Here is an 18303-nt window from a genome sequence, read left to right as displayed (position 1 = left end):
AATCCAAAATTATGAGGACTTTTTATGCGATCACTCAATGAAGAGAATTGTAAAATGCAGACTGGTAGCAGGGAGAGAAGGGAAAGACCTCCAGGTCACTAAGCATTGGGGTTTCTCGCTAATTAAACTGGGGAGCTCCATCAGCTGCCCACTGAAGGGCTTACATGCATCACAGAGGTGAAGCACAAGGAGTCGTAAGAAAAAATTCTCTGCCCCAGAAAGAGCACGATGGGTCAAAAGAGAATAAAGAAAGATTCTTACGCACTTGTGAACTGGTAAAGTTATGTAACAGGTCCGGAAGGGAGAGAAAATTGCATCAGAAACATGGAAGGAAAACATAAGAATCATTTTACAGCTCTTGCCAACGTAAATTTCTTTATCTAATTCCTTTGGGGGTGGCAGGGATATGAGTGTGCAACATTGTTTACAAGGGTGCTCCCCCACCTTCCCCTTTTCTTTTGACAGTCTAACAAAGTGCCAGTTGTGCAGCACCCGCACCATGTACACCCTCTCACGCCGCTTATCACGTACAGCAATGAGCATTTCACACCAGGAAACCCTCCTCCACACTTACCAGCCGACGTAGATCCAAAAACAGGTAGGTGAGGAGTCTGGTTGTGAGGGGGTTAAAGGACGTCATGCATGTTGTTTGTTTTGAGGGGAGAATTTTCCATGCTGCAGGGGCATATGGATGGAGAACCCAATTTGGTTTTGAATCACTTTGCTAAATCGGGTGTAAATCTGTTGGGCTAAGTTTTCATTAAAAAAAGCCCAGGAAACTTCACATAGGACTGTGGGCCTGCAGTCATTTGTCCCTGCATGTCTGCATAGTAGAAGTGGAGCAAATAATACACATTTAGATCTCTACCTGATTTGCAGGAGCAACCCAAGGAGTTAAACATGTTATTTCTGTGATCTGCACTTGGAGAATTTCAGCTAGAATTTTAAAGGTGGTAGGTTGCAGCCAGTTTCGATATGAATCCCTCTGATGCCCCAGAACCCATTGTTTCTGTGTCAAAGGTCCAGCCACTTTTCTCTTAACAATGTCGAATTTCCCTCCACCCTCACTGCTTAGTTCCATCCATGCACTTGTAACTTTTCCTTCCAAATGTCAGTCTGCCCAAGTCTCAGTTCACTCTGAAAGGCAATCTTCTGAAATACAAAGCAACGTAAAACCCTACCTAGATTTATTAATATTAACAGAATAAAATTTACATGTCATTCTAACTTTAGAAAAGAGGTAGCTGTTTAACATAAGGCCCTGGAGAAGTCATACAAGGTATGCGTCTAATGTAGTAAAATTCCCACGGTTGGCCTATGTTAGCTGTTGTGAGCCCATAAAGTGCAGTGTAGAAATTCAAACTTGGACCCACAAAGCTCAAAGGTCTCAGAACCCAGGCTTCAGCCTGATATCAAATGTCTGCACTGCCATTTTATAGTCCCAAAACCTGAGCTCCACAGGAGTGAATCAGCTGACCCTAGCCAATTATGGATGGGTCGGGTAGTGATACCGATGTAGTGATACCGATACTGTCAAGCTTCTCTCTTTAGGCTCCATGGAGCTCTAAGTGGCAGGGTTTTAGTTTTGTTAATCCAAATCCCAGCTAGTTAATTAGAAAGTAACTTTGAAACAGTGAATACATGTCAGAGTTTGCCAAAGAATGCTGGGCCTATCACATGCAGATAAATAATCTAAATGCCAGTCTGTGAATGAGCTGGTTCTCTATTAGCTGTTCACTTTATACACCCCAGTCGGGCCCTCCTTTTAAATGTACTTAATGCTAACTTTGCCTGGCTTGAAAGGAACCATCTAGCCATCCCTGAGTACTGCGAGTGAATGGCTTAGTCAGCCACTCATTTAAATAATGGCAGTACAGGGAATAGCTTTTAAATGGTTATCGTAAAACATATGATTAACGTCCGTAGACTGTTTACTTTTCTTCTGTGGACATTCTTTCAAGTGTGCAAATAGCTCACTGTATGGTTAAAGCTCAGTTAATCTGTTTGATTTTGGTAATGGAGAAAAAGCAGTGTCTGCATGAAAATGTCACAGAGGGAGATTTAATTTAGAGATTAAAAGCTTCCTGAGTGATTTTAAAAAAATAGTTTTCAGCCACGATTTTAGTGTCCCTTCCTTTTAATGCTCTCTGTTTTAATTCTCCTTCTGCCAAGCTATTTGAAGGTCCCAGTCCTGTAACTGTTACCTGAGGAAGTCCCATTGACTCCAGAGGTAAGGGTTGCAAGACCGTATATTTGGAGGTGAATTCTTATAGTGCTCTCAATCTCCACAGCCACAGGACTAAAATATCCACAGGCCTCTTGTTTTCCCAAAGACTATGAGGACTCTGTTAGGTCACCTTCAAGATTTTTAGGGACAAATGAAGGTACCAAAACAAATGCCTCGTATACACCCCAAATGTGGGAACCACTTGAAAATATAATGGTTTATTTTGGCAATTTACTTGGGATGTTGAAAAGGTGGTGGCACAAAGAGGAGAGTGCCCAGGGCTCCATCTTCTCAAAGGAAGATCCTGAATGATTGTGGGAGGGAACCATCTTTTTGTTCCATTTTGTGCAGCACCTAGCACAACGTGGTCCTGGTCCATGATGGAACCCCAGGGACTCCTGCAATACAAATAATTAATAATGGTCTTTGATCAGTGGCAAAGGGGAGAAATCGAACATCCGCTGTCTTTTCATGAGTCTCATTTACTTAAAATACCAAGTGGTCCATTCTGGTAAGTGCAAGTTGAGGCAATGGGCCAAATACTAGAACTAAGAACCAAAGTCATTAGCATAACCATGGCACAGAAATGGATGTGATTTTTCTACCCCTTTTATTTCCTGACCCAATATTTATGCTGTATCACTTTCCTCTTCCCCAGGAATTCCAAGGCCTCCACATCCTCCGGATATATCTCCTTATTATCCATTATCACCGGGCACCGTAGGGCAAATCCCCCATCCGCTAGGATGGTTAGTACCACAGTAAGGAGTTCCATTTTTTTCTTTCCATTTTATTCTTTTAATGTGCGTAATTTTAATGTTTTTCTAAAAGTATGTGTATATGTCTTGAGATAAGTGTTATTTGCCAGCTGCCAGTTTATGGTGTGGGTGAATTGATAACTGCTCAATAAAGATTAAATAAACCTGGGGCTCTGATAGCAAGTCATATGGCATTAAGCAAACAGGGACTCTCAGGCTTCTCAACACATGTTGCCTTTAACTGAGCCATAATAGCCTGTGGGGCATAAATTCATAACCCTTCTGTTAAACATTTTATAGATACACTTTTGCTGGATGTCTCATTTTTCACAGTTCCCTGAGTTTGATTTTGTGGTGGCTGATAATGATTTCAAGGCAGCGTGTGGTTTTTTTTTGTTTTTTGTTTTTTTTTCTTTTTTTTCGTTTTTTGTTTTTGTTATTTGTTCTTGTTTTTTTAAATAGTGCCATCATTAATGTGACTCTGATTGCAACTTCACTGACTTGTGAACCCCCATTTTCCAGGTGCGAATGAGCAGGGTTTAAGCTGGCTGGTGAAATAGGATGAAACCTAGTAGCAGCCTCTGGGTGAATTTTTATTGGATACAAGAAAAATTAATTGGTTCAAATCAATGGTGGTCAAGAAAAAAACATGGGAAATGTCCATCTGTTTGGTATTTAATATGTTGCTTTGCACACATAGAGAATGGGAATCCCTTATATGTAATGCTGTGACTCATTGGTACCTGAGCCTCTATGTTGCCACCTCTGAAATGGGTTTATATTACCTCCTTGTCCCCCCAACGGACTTTTCTGCAGTTTTGTTGATTATTGCTTGTAAAGGCACTGAGTCCTGGAAGAAAAAGGTCTCTGCATTATAGTATCCTTAAGGAAATACAGATATATAGATCTATAATGGAACTGAGTATACATGAAAGGCGATGAAATTCATACTCGCACCCAGACCTGTGGGCAGTCCTTCCATGGCTTCTGTCCTTGGTTATTGGATATAGATTTGGGGAGACTGTCAAATGACAGGGCCTCAATGACCCCTTAGAACTGCACATGCATAGTTGTTTCACACTATGAGAAGGAGGAGTGGTTTGCTGTCACACTTGTGCTGGCCTTTTGCAAAGGGGAAAATTCTACCCATAACGCACAGCTCAAGTGACTTGGTGATTTTTGCTCTTGCTCAGTAAGCCAGCATAACTCTAGGATGCAGGCCCCCCACTTTAACAGGCTGGCCTTATCTCTCCCATCCCCCACTTTGTAGTGCTTAGTCCACCCAATCTGCATTGTTCTCAGGTGTCACCTGAGTCTTGTGTATTGTTTATTTTAAAGGAAGAAGTTTGTGTGGTAAAGAAGATGAAACTCCTGACACACAAAATAAACAAACTCAGTTTGTGACAAAAAAAACTATAACAAGTGAGACAATAATGGAAGAGGTACCATCATATCTTAGGCTATATCTACACTAGAAAACTAAATTGATTTTGGATACGCAATTCTAGCTATGGCAATTGCGTAGCTAAAATCGACTTATTGGATATCAACTTACCTGGCTGTCCTCACTGAGTAAGGCTGATGGGGGAGTTTCTCCCGTCAACCTCCTTTACTCCTCACAAGATATGAGGAGTACAGGGGCCAACTGCTACTCCCAAGAGGTCAATTTCGCACCAGATGCGTGAAATCGGACCCTGGAAGATTGACCCTGAGTAGGTCTATCTTCCAGGGTAACGTAGACATAGCCTTAGCCATGGACACAAATCCCTTTTTTTGTCCTTTCTAATGGAGCCTTATGCTGTCTTGGCATTTGTGGACATAGGTGTCATCTTTGGGCTTTAGATCACATGTGCACCCTGTCATAGGATTTGGGGCCATGTTCCTAATCCACAGGGAAACACCTACCTGCATATCAGGAAGGAGGCTTACAACCAGAGCTGTCAATTTACCCTGCTACATTTATTTATTTATCTACTCATAAATTTCACATTCTTTTTGTGGGACTTTGGTTATGAGTTGATATCAATAATCCCATCATTAAAAATCCTCCCCTTTTAGTTTAAACAATAATACCACCGTCTGGCAATAGTCAATAAAAGGGTTTTATGTTAACTTCTCTATCGTTTTTGTTTCGCAATCAGCTCCTGCACCCACCTATTCTAAACTGCCCCACTTAGCTGAAATGGGCTCTGCTTACAGAAAAACAAAAACAAAAAAAGTGTCCTACCAACATAACTGATATGTGTTTGAAGGGCAGATAAAAAGAAATAGCCAACACAGACAAATCTCAGTCAGAAAAAGTTGTGTGTCTTTCATGAGGATGCTGCTTTGCATGTTGCTGTATTTTTTAATTATTGTAATGAGGTGTGATTGTCTATTGGTTACCCACAATACTTCTTGGGGACTCTCCCCCGGTAACTCTTGTCAACACTTGTTAATCTGACAAAAGGCTACAAATTAAGCTCTGTTAATTTAATGTTTTCTCACTGAGATCTAAATACCGAAAGAGGCCCAAAGCGCAACTGAAGTCCTTTGATTCACTGTACTTTATTTTGGTATAAATTTACATTCATTATTGTTTTCCTTTGGATGTGTAGCCCTCAATTAGTGTGATGGCTCCATTAAAGCAAGCGAGACTTCGCCTTTAATTATTACAACAAAACACCTAGTTTCAGCTTGGGGAGAGGGTCTCTATTGACATAAGCAGAGGTTATAAAATTTAATTAGCCATTCCTATCAGATTTATGGCATTCAAATTGTTCTGTGTTTCTTTCCTTTGATCCTGGCTGTACAATCCCCAAGATTTTTGTTCTGATCAAATGAGAATAAAGCTTACTGTTCAGAGAGAAGTTTTTTGGTTTTGTTTTGTTTTGTTGTGTTTTGTTTTGTTTTTAAAAAAAAACCTTTTTTCCTTCCCTCACTACTTTTTCCCCTTCTTCTTTCCAGGCAAGGTCAACCAGTTTACCCAATCACAACAGGGGGATTCCGACATCCCTACCCAACAGCTCTGACTGTCAATGCTTCCATGTCAAGGTGAGTTCAGAGTACAGAGATCCTGAATCAAGGGCAAATGTGACTCCTCATAACATTCTCTGTAGAGAAGTGTTTCATCTAGGAAATGCATTTCTGCAAGCATTTAGTTAAGCAGTCGTTTTCAGTTTGTGAAAACCGGCATTGTCCCAGCTGATGAGCAGGGGAGTCCGCTGCACAGCCTTTGAACGTCGAGGCTGGGAGGAGGGAGGGTCTTGTTTTTTAAAGCCAACTAATTGAAAAATAGAGTAGTCCATGACGTTGAGAAGAGCAAGGAGAAGTCATGGGGGACACATGTTGCTTTCTCAGTGGCTATCATCTGGAGCAGAGCTCTCTGTAAGAAAGGGGAGGGTAGGGGGTTATTATTGTTATTCAGACTGAGCTGGAAAAAAGGTTATTGTGGGTTGTTCTCCCTTTTCCAAAGTTCAAAACGCCGGTAGTCAACATAAAAGTACCTCCCTGACCCTCTAAAGCTTTAGAAGTATATATTTCTCCCCCTCCCTATCTCCAATTAATTCCAGCTAATTTTCCAGGGGCAGCTAGTTTTATTTACAAACTGGTTGGCAGCACTATGTTTAAGTAATCACTAATTGCTCCTAATGATAGTTTTATTTTCTGTTCATCTGATTTTCAGGCTGGTTAATTAAATCGGTGGAGGTTTAGACTTTCCTGATGGGCTGAAGCAGCTAATCCATTTTGATGATGGCACATAATTAAATTAGCATGCATTACATAGCAAGGTTCCACATCTCTTTCCTCCCTCTTCCCCCTCCCCTACATCTCTTCAGTTAATACTTGAGGGTTAGATTACAGAGGAACATTTTAGTAGAGAATGGCAAGTCCTGGAGGAACTGCATCGTGTAGTCAGGGCTGGAGAGGGAGTGGGGAACCACTCCATAGGTGTTAAAAAAATAAAATAAAATTGATAAATAGGATATGCACTTGTTGATACAATGAATTAAAAAAGAGACATTTGGAAATCTACATTTGCATGAAAGGGCCTCGTGCAGACAGAGATCCAGGGCGGGGGAAAGCTACAAATTAAGTGACCATTTCCATTTAGTCTTTAAAATATGTACAAAAGATTTGAAGGTGTGAGGTGAGGCAAAGTAGAGCTTGGTTTAGTTTAATTATTATTAGTGAGGCGAGTTTCTTTCTTTCTCTTGGGGTGGCAGACACACTCTATTCCCCAGACAGGCTTATGAAAGATAGCTAGTTAAAAAGAGTATACAGCAAATTAAATACATTATTGTGGTAATGGGACTACAGAAGTACAGGTCTATTATACGTATGGCAGTTATAGGAAATGTAGGATCCTTGCCCTGTTCTAGCATACCCTTTGATATTCATTCCATTCAGCAGCAGGGCCAGGACTTCTCAGAATTAAGTGATGGGTCATTATACTTTAAACACCATGGAGAAGCCTAGATTGGCAATTAAACAGCACTTGCTGACACTCGCTTGTGCCACCCTCTGACCCCCTTTAGATTGAGATGTTGGAGCTCGGGGCCCTCAGCCTGCTAAATTGGTAGCAGGCACTTCTCCTGACGAGGGCTGGCTCTGAAATCTGCCGGCTTCAAAGGGAGCAAGATCATGTATAAACCATAATGTGGGTGCACCGTGGCTCAAAAAAAATAAGGCAGGAATAGATGAAATGTTACAAGTGCAAGGGGAAAATGAGAGAATAATGACAAATCTAATGCAACTCAAAGCAGAATTGTTGCACAGAAAAATGCATCCCACTGCTTGTGCATAAAATCAAGGCAGGCAGATGACATCCAGTGAACAGAAACATGTCAACAGTGAAGTAAAGTGAGAGTGAGTAAGAGAGAAGCCCCTGAGACAGCCAGGAACAAAAAATTAGTTGTCCTTAACAAGTTACGGCTCATTATATTCTGTCTTGGAGCCATAAAAGCAGACAGGGGTACATAATGAGCTACTTAGAATTTTTAGGATGTTTATTGCAATTCATGGAACCTCTTCTGAAGAAAGGAATTTCTCAGGCAAAGGTGTGTGTACTGCGGAGCTGTTTGCATGTGTTGTGCGCACAGTCTTTTCTTTTAATCTGTATTTTTATAACACACGCATGCAGATACATGCAGAGATACACTGAAGAATCTGTTTAGACACATTTATTCTTTTTTTTATCCCCCTTTTGTATGTTGCCAAGTGTGGGCAGTCCCTATGGACAGCCCACCTTAAAAGCGGGGTGATGCGAGTGTTTTCTCACGTTGTATCATCTGTACCATCCCAGCCCACATCTCTAGGTGAGCAATGGGAGTTTGCCCTCAGAAGTTAGGTGTTGGAGACAAGGCTGCTGTTACATCATGAACTCACCCCCATGTGCTTAGGCTCTTCAGGAGGCCTGGCATGGCATAATTGTGCTTGGTTCTGAAAACCCTGTATGGCACGTTTGCACAATACAGCAGAGGAGTTTTGACTGTGTAATGAAAGTAGCTGTCAAGTGTACTGTGTACCCTTTCTCCAGATGTGAAAAACAGTGGCATTTTCTAGTCTCTCTGTCTCCCACATGCACACCCTGGGCGTGTCTATACTACGGGGAAGGGTGGCTCCTTCAGGGTCGATCTTCCTATCTGGGCTTGACAGTCAACCCCTGTACTCCTTACGAAACTCTCCCGTCCACCCACCTCTATGTAGATGGCCAGGTAAGTCGACTGCAGATAAGTTTATTCTAGCTTTGCAATTGCCATAGCTAGAATTGCATATCTTCAGTCGACTTACCAGCCTAGTGTAGACCAAGCCTCTGTCTTACTTTTTGTCTCTCACACCCCTGCTCATGCACCCAGCCCTTGGAAGGCCCCAGTCCACTGTCTTCCCAAACAGTTTTTAAAAGTGTGCTCACAGTTACCTACACAGTGATATATTGACCTTGTATGGTTAGAGTGCTCTTCTGTCCAGAATATTCCCAAGCATCTTTCCCACCTTAATAGTTATACTTAGGCTGTGTCTACACTGGAGAGTTCTGTCAACAGATGGGGCCTTCTGTTGGCAGAGTTCTGTTGGTAGAAGTGTAGTGTCGACCCTTCTGTTGACAGAGGGGTGTTCCGGTTCACCCGGCAGCCCTGTTTGCAGAGCTTCTGGTCAGCCTTTCTGTCAACAGAAGGCAGGGCAGTTACTGTCGACAGATTCTTCTAGTGTAGATGTAGCCTTAGTCATTAAGGACACAATTATAAATGTATTAGTAATTGTTAATGAATTGTTACTGTCCGTAGGTTGCTTATAACCTTCTGATAACTGCAGCATGATTATCTATAGATCTTTTATTGCCCCATTGATTAACTCTTTATAAATATATCCCTAATGCAAAGTGTCACCAACTTAACAAACGGATGGGTAAAACAATACACCCGCCACTGAAATACAGCCACCTGGGAGGTGAATCCTGTCCGTAATTTAACAGAACACTGTAACACGACACAGCAGTTATGCAGTGGCAGTGAAGAAATACCTTTTTGTAATGGAAATTGGAGGGGAAATTTAGTTTTGTAGAATGTGATTTGTACATTCTACATTTGTAGAATTTGAAGCTGGAATTATGCCAGCTCCATAGCTAGCACTCCCCTGCCCTGACATCATGCAACTGTAAATAAACAATTCAACAGATTTGGGATCTTACCCAAAGCACATTGAAATCAATGGGAGGGTTCTGTTGACCTTTTGGGTTTGAATTAGGCCTTTTAATTTTATGTTGGAAGCCCAAAAACATAACTAAAATCTTGCAATACCAGGCTTCAGCTTAACCTCCTTTCCCTAATGCAGCCTCACATTGTATCTGTAGTTTATTATCTCAGAAGGAAGCCATTCTCGCTATTAAACAGTAAATAGAAGTCCCTGGCAAACACAAAACCTCCTTTGGACAGCTGCCATGACTAAAGTTTACCTATCAGCAAGCGACTATTTAGTGGTAGTTGCCTGTTGATAGAGGTTGCCACATCTTTGAAATGTAAAATATGACAGGTGAAATCCTGATTCCACTAAAGTCAATGGACTTGTTTGCTGTTGGCTGTGGTTAGGCCAGGATTTTACCCCAATGTGTATGTATTATATGTACGTACATGTAATTAATACATGTGTGTACACAGTTCAAAGGGGCAATTCGGAAATTCAGAAAACTTTGAAATTTCTCCACACACGACGAAAATGATTACTTTTTAGGTAGAATTTTTTAATTTTTTTTTCTTGCCAGCTGTTATTAAATGGTCCAGAAGTTGCATAGGCATACCATGGCAGATAGTCCCTTCCCCCTAAGAGCTTCCCATTTAGCTAGACCACACGAGCAAGAGGAAGGAGGGTAAAGAATGGCACAGAGGGATGAAGTGACTTGCCCATGGTCATGGAGCAGCTCAGTGTTAGTAGTGGAAAGAGAATCAAGATCTCTTGATTCCCACATCTGCATGCTGTCTATTGTGCTAACTGCTGCAGAAGAGAAGTTCCTTCCCTACTTCAAATGTTCTGTGCCCCTGCTCTCATCCTGTCTCACCTGTCTTTTCTGGGACAGGGAGGGAGAGACCTTCTAATACAGGAGTGGTGAGATGGCCTGCTTGGAGATTCATACCAATGAAGACTCTTTGATACCAACAGTAAAAGTCAAAATAATAAACACAATATCCCCTTCCCCTACCATCAAGACCTAACACCTTTTTCAGGCTAAGGCCTGAATTCCCTCTCCAAAGTTTTAATCATCTTTAATTATCCTCCACTGTCAATGAGTTCACTTTTTCTGCTACTGCCACCAGACCCAAAACACTTCTTCCTAATGAACCTGAGCTCCATCAGGAAGCAGAAAAATGCCTACAGGAAGGTTATTAACCAAAAGGTTGCTCCATGTCCCTGTATGAACACAATGCAAAGTGTTTAGACAGTATATTCTTAACAAGTGTATTAATATAGTGTAAAGAATGAACTAGGAAGGGTCATGAAATCCTATTATCGCATCTCTGACCTATGTACTGATTCATACATACTTATTAGAGCAGTGAGTTGTATAAATCACTGGTATGTCAACACAGATATTTAGCAGGAAAAATCATCGTGTGCACATGACATGGTGGGAGAAGAATCCTATTCTTAGCCTATGCAGTATAGCTAGATAGTACAGTTGTATACATACCACATACATACGAAACATTATTTGGGCCAAGAACCCAGGATAAGCACTTCCAAATAGCATACATTGTTTAAAGAACACTCAGCTTTGTTTGCCAGCCCATTTTAGGGTTGGAGTTTTTGTAGCATATAAAATCCCCATTGGGCCAACTACCTGAGAGGAAGCTGTGGTCGTGTTTTTTTCTTATTTATGGAGAAACCTTTTTGGACCATGGAGTAATAATACATCTGATGGCTCTCTGGAAAGCTTGTGTATTTCTTCCTATTTTTAAGTTATCTGTGACTGTGCCTACAACAGCTTTCGTGTCTGTGTTTTATGGCTCTGATCCTGCAGTTAGATTTGTACAAATGGACCTCATTTCCTTATGGACCCAGCTGTAGGATCAAGGCTTATGCCTATGTATATGACTGTGTGAATGAGAATAGATGTAGACATTTAAAGAAAAATCTGAAATACTTTTTGACGTTTTATTTGTATGGTGTTTTTACATGGGCTTAAGCCTTCCTATATAAATCTAGTGGTTCAAAACTCACTTCATTCACTGATCTTCCCATTCTCTGAAAGGAAGATATCACAAAGGTGAACCACACACCAATAAATATATTATTTTGCTACATCTCTAAAATGTGGCTAATGAGGCATGTATGAGGATTGTCAAAAATGCATATAAAGTGTGGCAGCATTAATATTTCATTTCGCTGTCAATATGCTACAAAAGATGTCACCCTTAATTCTCTACCTGATTAGAACAATGAAAATTGGAGCACTAGTTGCCACTGGTAATTTCATAATAATGCAGCGGACTTCTGCTTTCCCTGCAGGTAGCTGAAATTCCACTTTTCCATCCAAGTTCGTCACTTGAACTTGCCTTTTGTGAAAGACATTAAAAATCATAATGTCTCATGTCAGTAGTGATAATGAAGGGGAAGATTGGCTTTAATGACATTAGAAGAATCATTATGTTTAATTTATCGCTAATTAATGCCCCTGCTTTCATATGCTTTATCTGGCTGTGATGTGCTTGTTATGTGCCTTTTTTATGTGTGTACACATCCCTCCCCATTCATTCATTTTTATTCTGACGATTTACACAGCTTTCTCTCCTCTAGGTTTCCTCCACATATGGTCCCACCACATCATAGTTTACACACGACTGGAATCCCTCATCCAGCCATAGTCACGCCAACAGTCAAACAAGAATCTTCCCAGAGCGATGTTGGCTCACTCCACAGCTCGTAAGTGTTACAGTTATTGTTTTTATCTTGAGGGCAGTCTAAATGCAAGGAGGGAGGGAGGAATTACACTCCATTTTAAAATATGGGTTTTACTTTGCTGTGACTTTCGTGTAAAAAAGATGAATAGGTTTGATTGGTTTTTCTGATGTAATTGACTGTAATTTGATTGGCCTTGTGTATCAAAGTAATAATGATATATAATTCCTTGTCACACTCCTGAGACGTGGGTAAGTGGCTATTAGTAGTGGACTGCTGAGGAGAATGGTGAATGTTAGGTAAGGTGTCCAATCATTTTCTCTGACTCTGTTTTAAATGCCCAGCTTGAGACACATAAGTGCATCCAACCTAGCACCCAGAGATGAGGGTGCCCAAGATTAGAGTCTACTTTTGGGTTAAAAATAAGCGTAAGTGACTTGCCAAAAGCGACAGAGAGAATTGGTGTTAACTCTAGGATTAGAATTTAGAACAATCTTGGCCAGGTGCTCCCTACATTGAAATAAGTATTTTTCCTTATTTAATCATTTGGGGGTGCAGGTGTGTGTTTTATTATTGTTTGCATAGTGTCAGTGCTTAAGAAACTTTACGGGCCATGCTTCTATTTTTCTAGGTAGTGTGGCCCGGATCCTCAAAGGTATTTAGTTACTTAACTCCTTTTGATTTCAGTATGAGTTAGGCACTTAAATACATAGAAGAATCTGGGTCTATTATCTTTACTCAGTTTTCTTAAGACGAAAAATATGTCTGGCTAGATTCCATATATACCAAGGAGGCTTCTAGTAAGACACTGGAAATGGTCCTCCTGTAGCTGACTCTAAAGAGCCCTGAAACATTTAATTTTGAGTCGCCAGTTGCAAAAGTTTCACGTATAAGATGTTGGTAGTTCTGCTGTGGAGCTGTGCATAAGGGGGTTAATATATGAGATTTGGGGAAATGAGTACAATGAAAGATCCAAGAGTTCTCACAATGAAATTCTCTCTCTCTCTCTCTTCTGTCTTCATCATCCAGAAAACATCAGGACTCCAAAAAAGAAGAAGAGAAAAAGAAGCCACACATAAAGAAACCTCTTAATGCGTTTATGTTGTATATGAAGGAAATGAGAGCAAAAGTCGTAGCAGAATGCACATTGAAAGAGAGTGCAGCCATCAATCAAATCCTTGGTCGAAGGGTAGGTAACTAATCTAACCAAAATGAGAGAGAGAGAACCATCTGGCGAAAGCCTTCAGGAAGCAAAATCTATTTCAAAGAGAGTGGGAACATATCCTTAGTATGGGTATGTTTTACTAGATTGTTTTGATAAGGTATAGGGTTGAAACTCAACAGAAATCAAAATAAAACACAATGCCTTCCTGTTTGTATTTGTGTTTTGTTTTCAGGAGCATATTTTGTTGTGTGGCGCCACTTGTGGGACTGAAATAATAGGGAGTTCTATTCTTTTTGTGCTATTTTGATGGCCTAAGGACTTGAAATCTGAGATGATGTGTTATTTTGGTCCTAGAAATGGCTCACTGTGGTTTGTGGGGGGCTGTGAAGAATGTAAATATGAGTACTAGCATCCTTGCAGACTATGGGAGCAAAAGGAGTATTGGAAAGAGCATGGGAATAATGAGAAGGAGATGTTTTTTCCCAAACCAGAGGTGGTTCAGCTCTTGGTCCCGTTAACAAATGATTGTGGTTTTGGCCCATCTTCAGGAAAAACAAAAGTCCTGAATGAATATGAATGATGAGTTCAGTCTCAGCTGAGCAAACCTGGGTAAACCAGAGTCGTAAATAAAATATTAACTGGCCGTTTGCCAGATGATCTATTTTTCTCTGGTATTGCAATGCAAATGGAACGCAAACACAGGCAGAGAGTTGTATTAACGTACCATGGTTTTTTAAAAGTTGTTCTTTTGATTCTCTTTTCTCCTCCCCAACCTCAGTGGCACGCGTTATCCAGAGAGGAGCAAGCTAAGTACTATGAGCTAGCAAGAAAGGAACGACAGCTCCACATGCAGCTTTACCCAGGCTGGTCCGCACGGGATAACTATGTAGGTGGCTATGTAGGTGGATATTTTTTTCAGTAGTAGAGTTTGTAGAAATGTATTATTTACCTTTAATCTGCTGGACGCCGTCCACACACTGCACACAAGCACTACTTTTGAAGGGGTGCCTCAGGACCCCAATCTGGAAACAACAGCGGATGCTTCACCCGCATAGCCAAAACAATTGGGTACAATTAACAGCCCTCCACTTGGAAGAGGCTCCCTCGCTGGACTATCAAAGAATATAAAAGGTTAGAACTGAGGCCTGTGAGTAGAGCTCTGTGAAGAAATCTTGCAGGGTGTCTGCCTTCAGTACGCCAACCTCCGGAAGGTGCTATAAGACCTGTGTTCATTTAAAAAAAAAAAAAAAAAATTCTCCCCACGATTCCTTCCGTTCTTCCCAACCAAAAATGAATCCTTAGTGTCTTGTGCTTACCTGTGTGAGCGTATAGTGGAAAGTGGAAGAATGACTTATCCTAGCTTCAGAGAAGGACTGGCAAAGTGTGACATGTTTGAAAGTCTTGCTCTCAAGTGAGGCTAACATAAATTATTCCACGCTCTACTGTTGTATATTTCACGTATGTTTTTGCCTTACTGTTGTGGCTACGTTTTAATATGCTTCTATTGTTTGGTCTTGTTACAAAAATATCTTGAGACTGCAGTTCAGAAACAACGGGTGGGGTGTGTTCAGGTTGATTTTCATTTATTTTCCCTCTTGAAAAAGTCTGTTCACAGCCTGTGCTACTGATTTTCTCTGTCTAGTTCTGAACTTAGCGCCCAACCCTGCAAACACTGTTGAGTGAAGGTCTCTCCTACAGGAAAATTAAGCACAGTATCTGTTAGTCAGAGTTTACAGTACTCAGCCCATAAATTCTTGACAGATTGGTAGCTGTACTAATCGCAGGCCTTGACTGAAGCTTTAAAACCATCAAACACAATAATGTAGTAATGCCACATCATCCTATATTTAGGACATATTAACATGTTCACAGATCTTTACATGTGAGTATAAGAAACAAAAGAACAGCAGCGGGAGTTTTTGTTTAAAGAGATGTTACGCAGAAATGTAATCACCACATCTCCATTATAATACAGTTTTTGCTGTAGTACAGATGGGGCATCCTTACATCACCTATGATGTTGTGTCTAAGGGATTTGATCAAATGGACTGAAATCTATGGTAACAACGTATGTAACAGACCGGGCATGTCTATCACATGTTAATAGTCACAATAAAAAAATTGGACAGGTACGCTGATATTTTTGCAGGTGAATTATTCAGAGCACTAAATAAATAGTAGCCACATTTATAAGTATGTAGTAATCCTCCTTTGTTTATTTTGTTTGATACCTGAGTGATGTTATTTTTTCTATAACAGTCACCACCCCGGTATTTTTTTTCAACCATTCCACTGCAGTTCAACTATTTTTAATCTTTTCCCAGTGAAAGGCTGTCTGTAACTTAGCAGATGAGTAATTAACAGATGAGTGATTAATTACTCATTTTCTTTTGTGTGGCCATTTCCAATGGGAAGCCCAAGGAGAATTATCAAAGGCTCATTTGGTAATACGCTTTCTGGTAACGCAATCCCGGTACTCCCTAATGATTGATATGTCCACCCTATATTGCATAAAATCTCCTTTTTCAGATTTAAGGCCCAGTCCTGCAGGTGCTTACTTACTATTGAGTGTCATGCTTGCCTCTATATTTGGTAGTAGCTTCTACAGGACAGAGCCCAACAAGTCTTGTGTGCAGTATAGTTCTAGCAAAGTCAGTCCCAGGATATTAGAGAGACAAGGAGCTGAGGCAGTATCTTACGTTGGACCAACTTCCTCAGATCTGTTGCTCTCGTGAGCAGAAGTTGATTCAATAAAAGATATTACCTCTCCCCAAATTTCTTAACAGATTTGTAGCTTTCACAACCATGTGGCTTGGAAGAACCTTATAAAAATTCCCTTCACAATAATATAGTCATTTTGAAGGCCCTGATCCTGGAATGAGACTCCCATTTCCTTGCAGAGCTCACTAAAGATATGAGGGCCACACGTGTCAAGCTGATGCCAGTTGCACTTAGTAAACTTTGGTTTGCTTGTTTTTTGCCACTGTCTCTTCTGTGTCTGATCAGTTTCTAGGATAGTCATAAACATTGCTGTGCTGTGAATCGCTTAACCTGCACGCTTTGTGTAGCGCTAGTATACCTGTATGTGCGGGTACAATCAGAGGAGTAGAGAGCAAGCAAAGACCGTTCACAGCCTGCAGCCTTGGATAAGATCTCAGTAGTTGTTATAGAATGCCAAATATCTCTGTGCTGAAGTAATGTTCTGTTACCGTTTAAATCACTGTATTTGCCATTTGTGCTATCAGAGTCCTCTCATCTCGCTTCCCCTCCTTCCTTTATTCTCCAGCTCTTTGTCTCCTTTCTTCCTTATCTTTCCATGTTCTCTGGGCATGAAACAATACATCTGTGCCTTCTTTTAGAGGGGAAGGCATAGGACAGGTGTTTCCTTGCGATCCAGTGGCAGTTCATTCCAGCTCCTCCACAGAACACACAGTCTCTTAGGTATGGACTGGACTAGGACCACCAGACCATAGTTCTTGGTACTGTGCAGTCTGATTTCCTGTTGGGAGTTCAATGAGGAGTGGTGCTAGGACCTTGCCGTACGCTTAAAAGAGGTTTCAAGGAAGATTGATTCTGCTTTGGTGACTGTCACTGACAGATGGGCATGTACGGTGTCTTAAATGTTGAGGACCTTTACATTTGTCCTCAGCATGTGAGCACGGAGAAGCCCTTTCTTCTCCAGCTAAAAAGGACAGGATGAGAAAGCTGATGCTTTCCCAGCGGCTTGATGCTGTACCCCCCCGACCTTCAGGGGGAACCTTGTTTCAGTAGGAGAGCTCAATAGCCTTGCATCACACAGGAACCTCATCTACAGGGTTTTTTTCTCCCCTCCCCCTGCCTCTCCCTCCCTCCTTTGCTCCATTCAGAATTCTTGGCATTTTCCCCCTCCCTCAGGCCTTCTTTGGACAACAGGCCTTCCTGAGATCTAGAAGAGAGGCGTAATGGGGGTGCCAGAGCTCATTAAATCACACCCCATTGCCAGCAATTTCACACTGAGCATTGAGGCTTTTGATACACGCAAGTCATCTCTTCAGAGGTGCAGGCAGCACATTCCAGCAGCTGCAGGTTTCAGCCTCCTGTTCAGGTCAGGTGGATTTGGAGAATGTCTTGTCAATGCCTCATCAGTGTCAAAAGGCACATTCAGCCTTCCATAGACGATATGAGAAACTGAACCTCACTGAATGCAGACCTTGGTACTTTGTGTGGAGATATTTTACCTCAGGTACATGGGAGTCAACGTTAGCAGGACTCTCTCATTTCTCCTGCGCCTGGACAGGTTGTGGAGGAAGTTTTTGCAGATTCTTGTCTGACAAAACCTGTTTATAAATGGATTTTGAATCATCAGGGCTCAGGGTGTTAATCCAGAGTGCTAGGTAAATGGGACTCCTATGGGTGAAGTTCCAACAAATAGGGTGGTACTTATCACAATACTCTTATGGGAAGTGGTGTTCATTTATGCTATCTTTGAAAGCAAGTTTCTACACTATCCCTTTGGATACTGACTGGGTCCAGCTTTTGGTATTAACAGGAGAGTCGTTATAAAAAGGTCCAAAAGGAAGCTGGACTTAATTCTGGAGAGAAGAAAAGAACCTGCCAAAAGAAGTCAAGAAATGTTTTATATCCAGATCTCAATCTCTGATAGCCAGAACACTAGTGTAGTATAGTGTGGAAAAAATCCTTGGACCTTGGGGGGTCCATTTGACTCATGAGGCAAAGAAGAGAAATATATATCAGCTGTGAGGCACCTTCAGACCTGCTATCTTTGTGATGTAAATGTCTAATCA

General features: G+C 41.2%; 1 protein-coding gene across 28 annotated transcripts in view; it reads left to right on the top strand.

The window, feature by feature from the left end:
• The window catches only part of TCF7L2 (transcription factor 7 like 2), a 225961-nt gene that overhangs the window by 194967 nt on the left and 12691 nt on the right, over positions 1–18303 (top strand). For 9 of the 28 annotated variants that reach the window (XM_074999138.1, XM_074999137.1, XM_074999136.1 and 6 more), the window contains 6 exons: positions 466–598; positions 2886–2988; positions 5932–6018; positions 12238–12378; positions 13384–13543; positions 14298–14417. In XM_074999138.1, coding sequence (XP_074855239.1) covers positions 466–598; positions 2886–2988; positions 5932–6018; positions 12238–12378; positions 13384–13543; positions 14298–14417 — 744 coding nt within the window. The remainder of the gene's footprint in view (positions 1–465; positions 599–2885; positions 2989–5931; positions 6019–12237; positions 12379–13383; positions 13544–14297; positions 14418–18303) is intronic. The other 19 variants (XM_074999151.1, XM_074999140.1, XM_074999139.1 and 16 more) reach the window with 5 other exon arrangements.

Source organism: Carettochelys insculpta, chromosome 7 (assembly GCF_033958435.1).
Source record: "Carettochelys insculpta isolate YL-2023 chromosome 7, ASM3395843v1, whole genome shotgun sequence".
Classification (NCBI taxonomy): domain Eukaryota; kingdom Metazoa; phylum Chordata; order Testudines; family Carettochelyidae; genus Carettochelys; species Carettochelys insculpta.
This window is presented reverse-complemented; position numbering and strand designations above follow the sequence as displayed.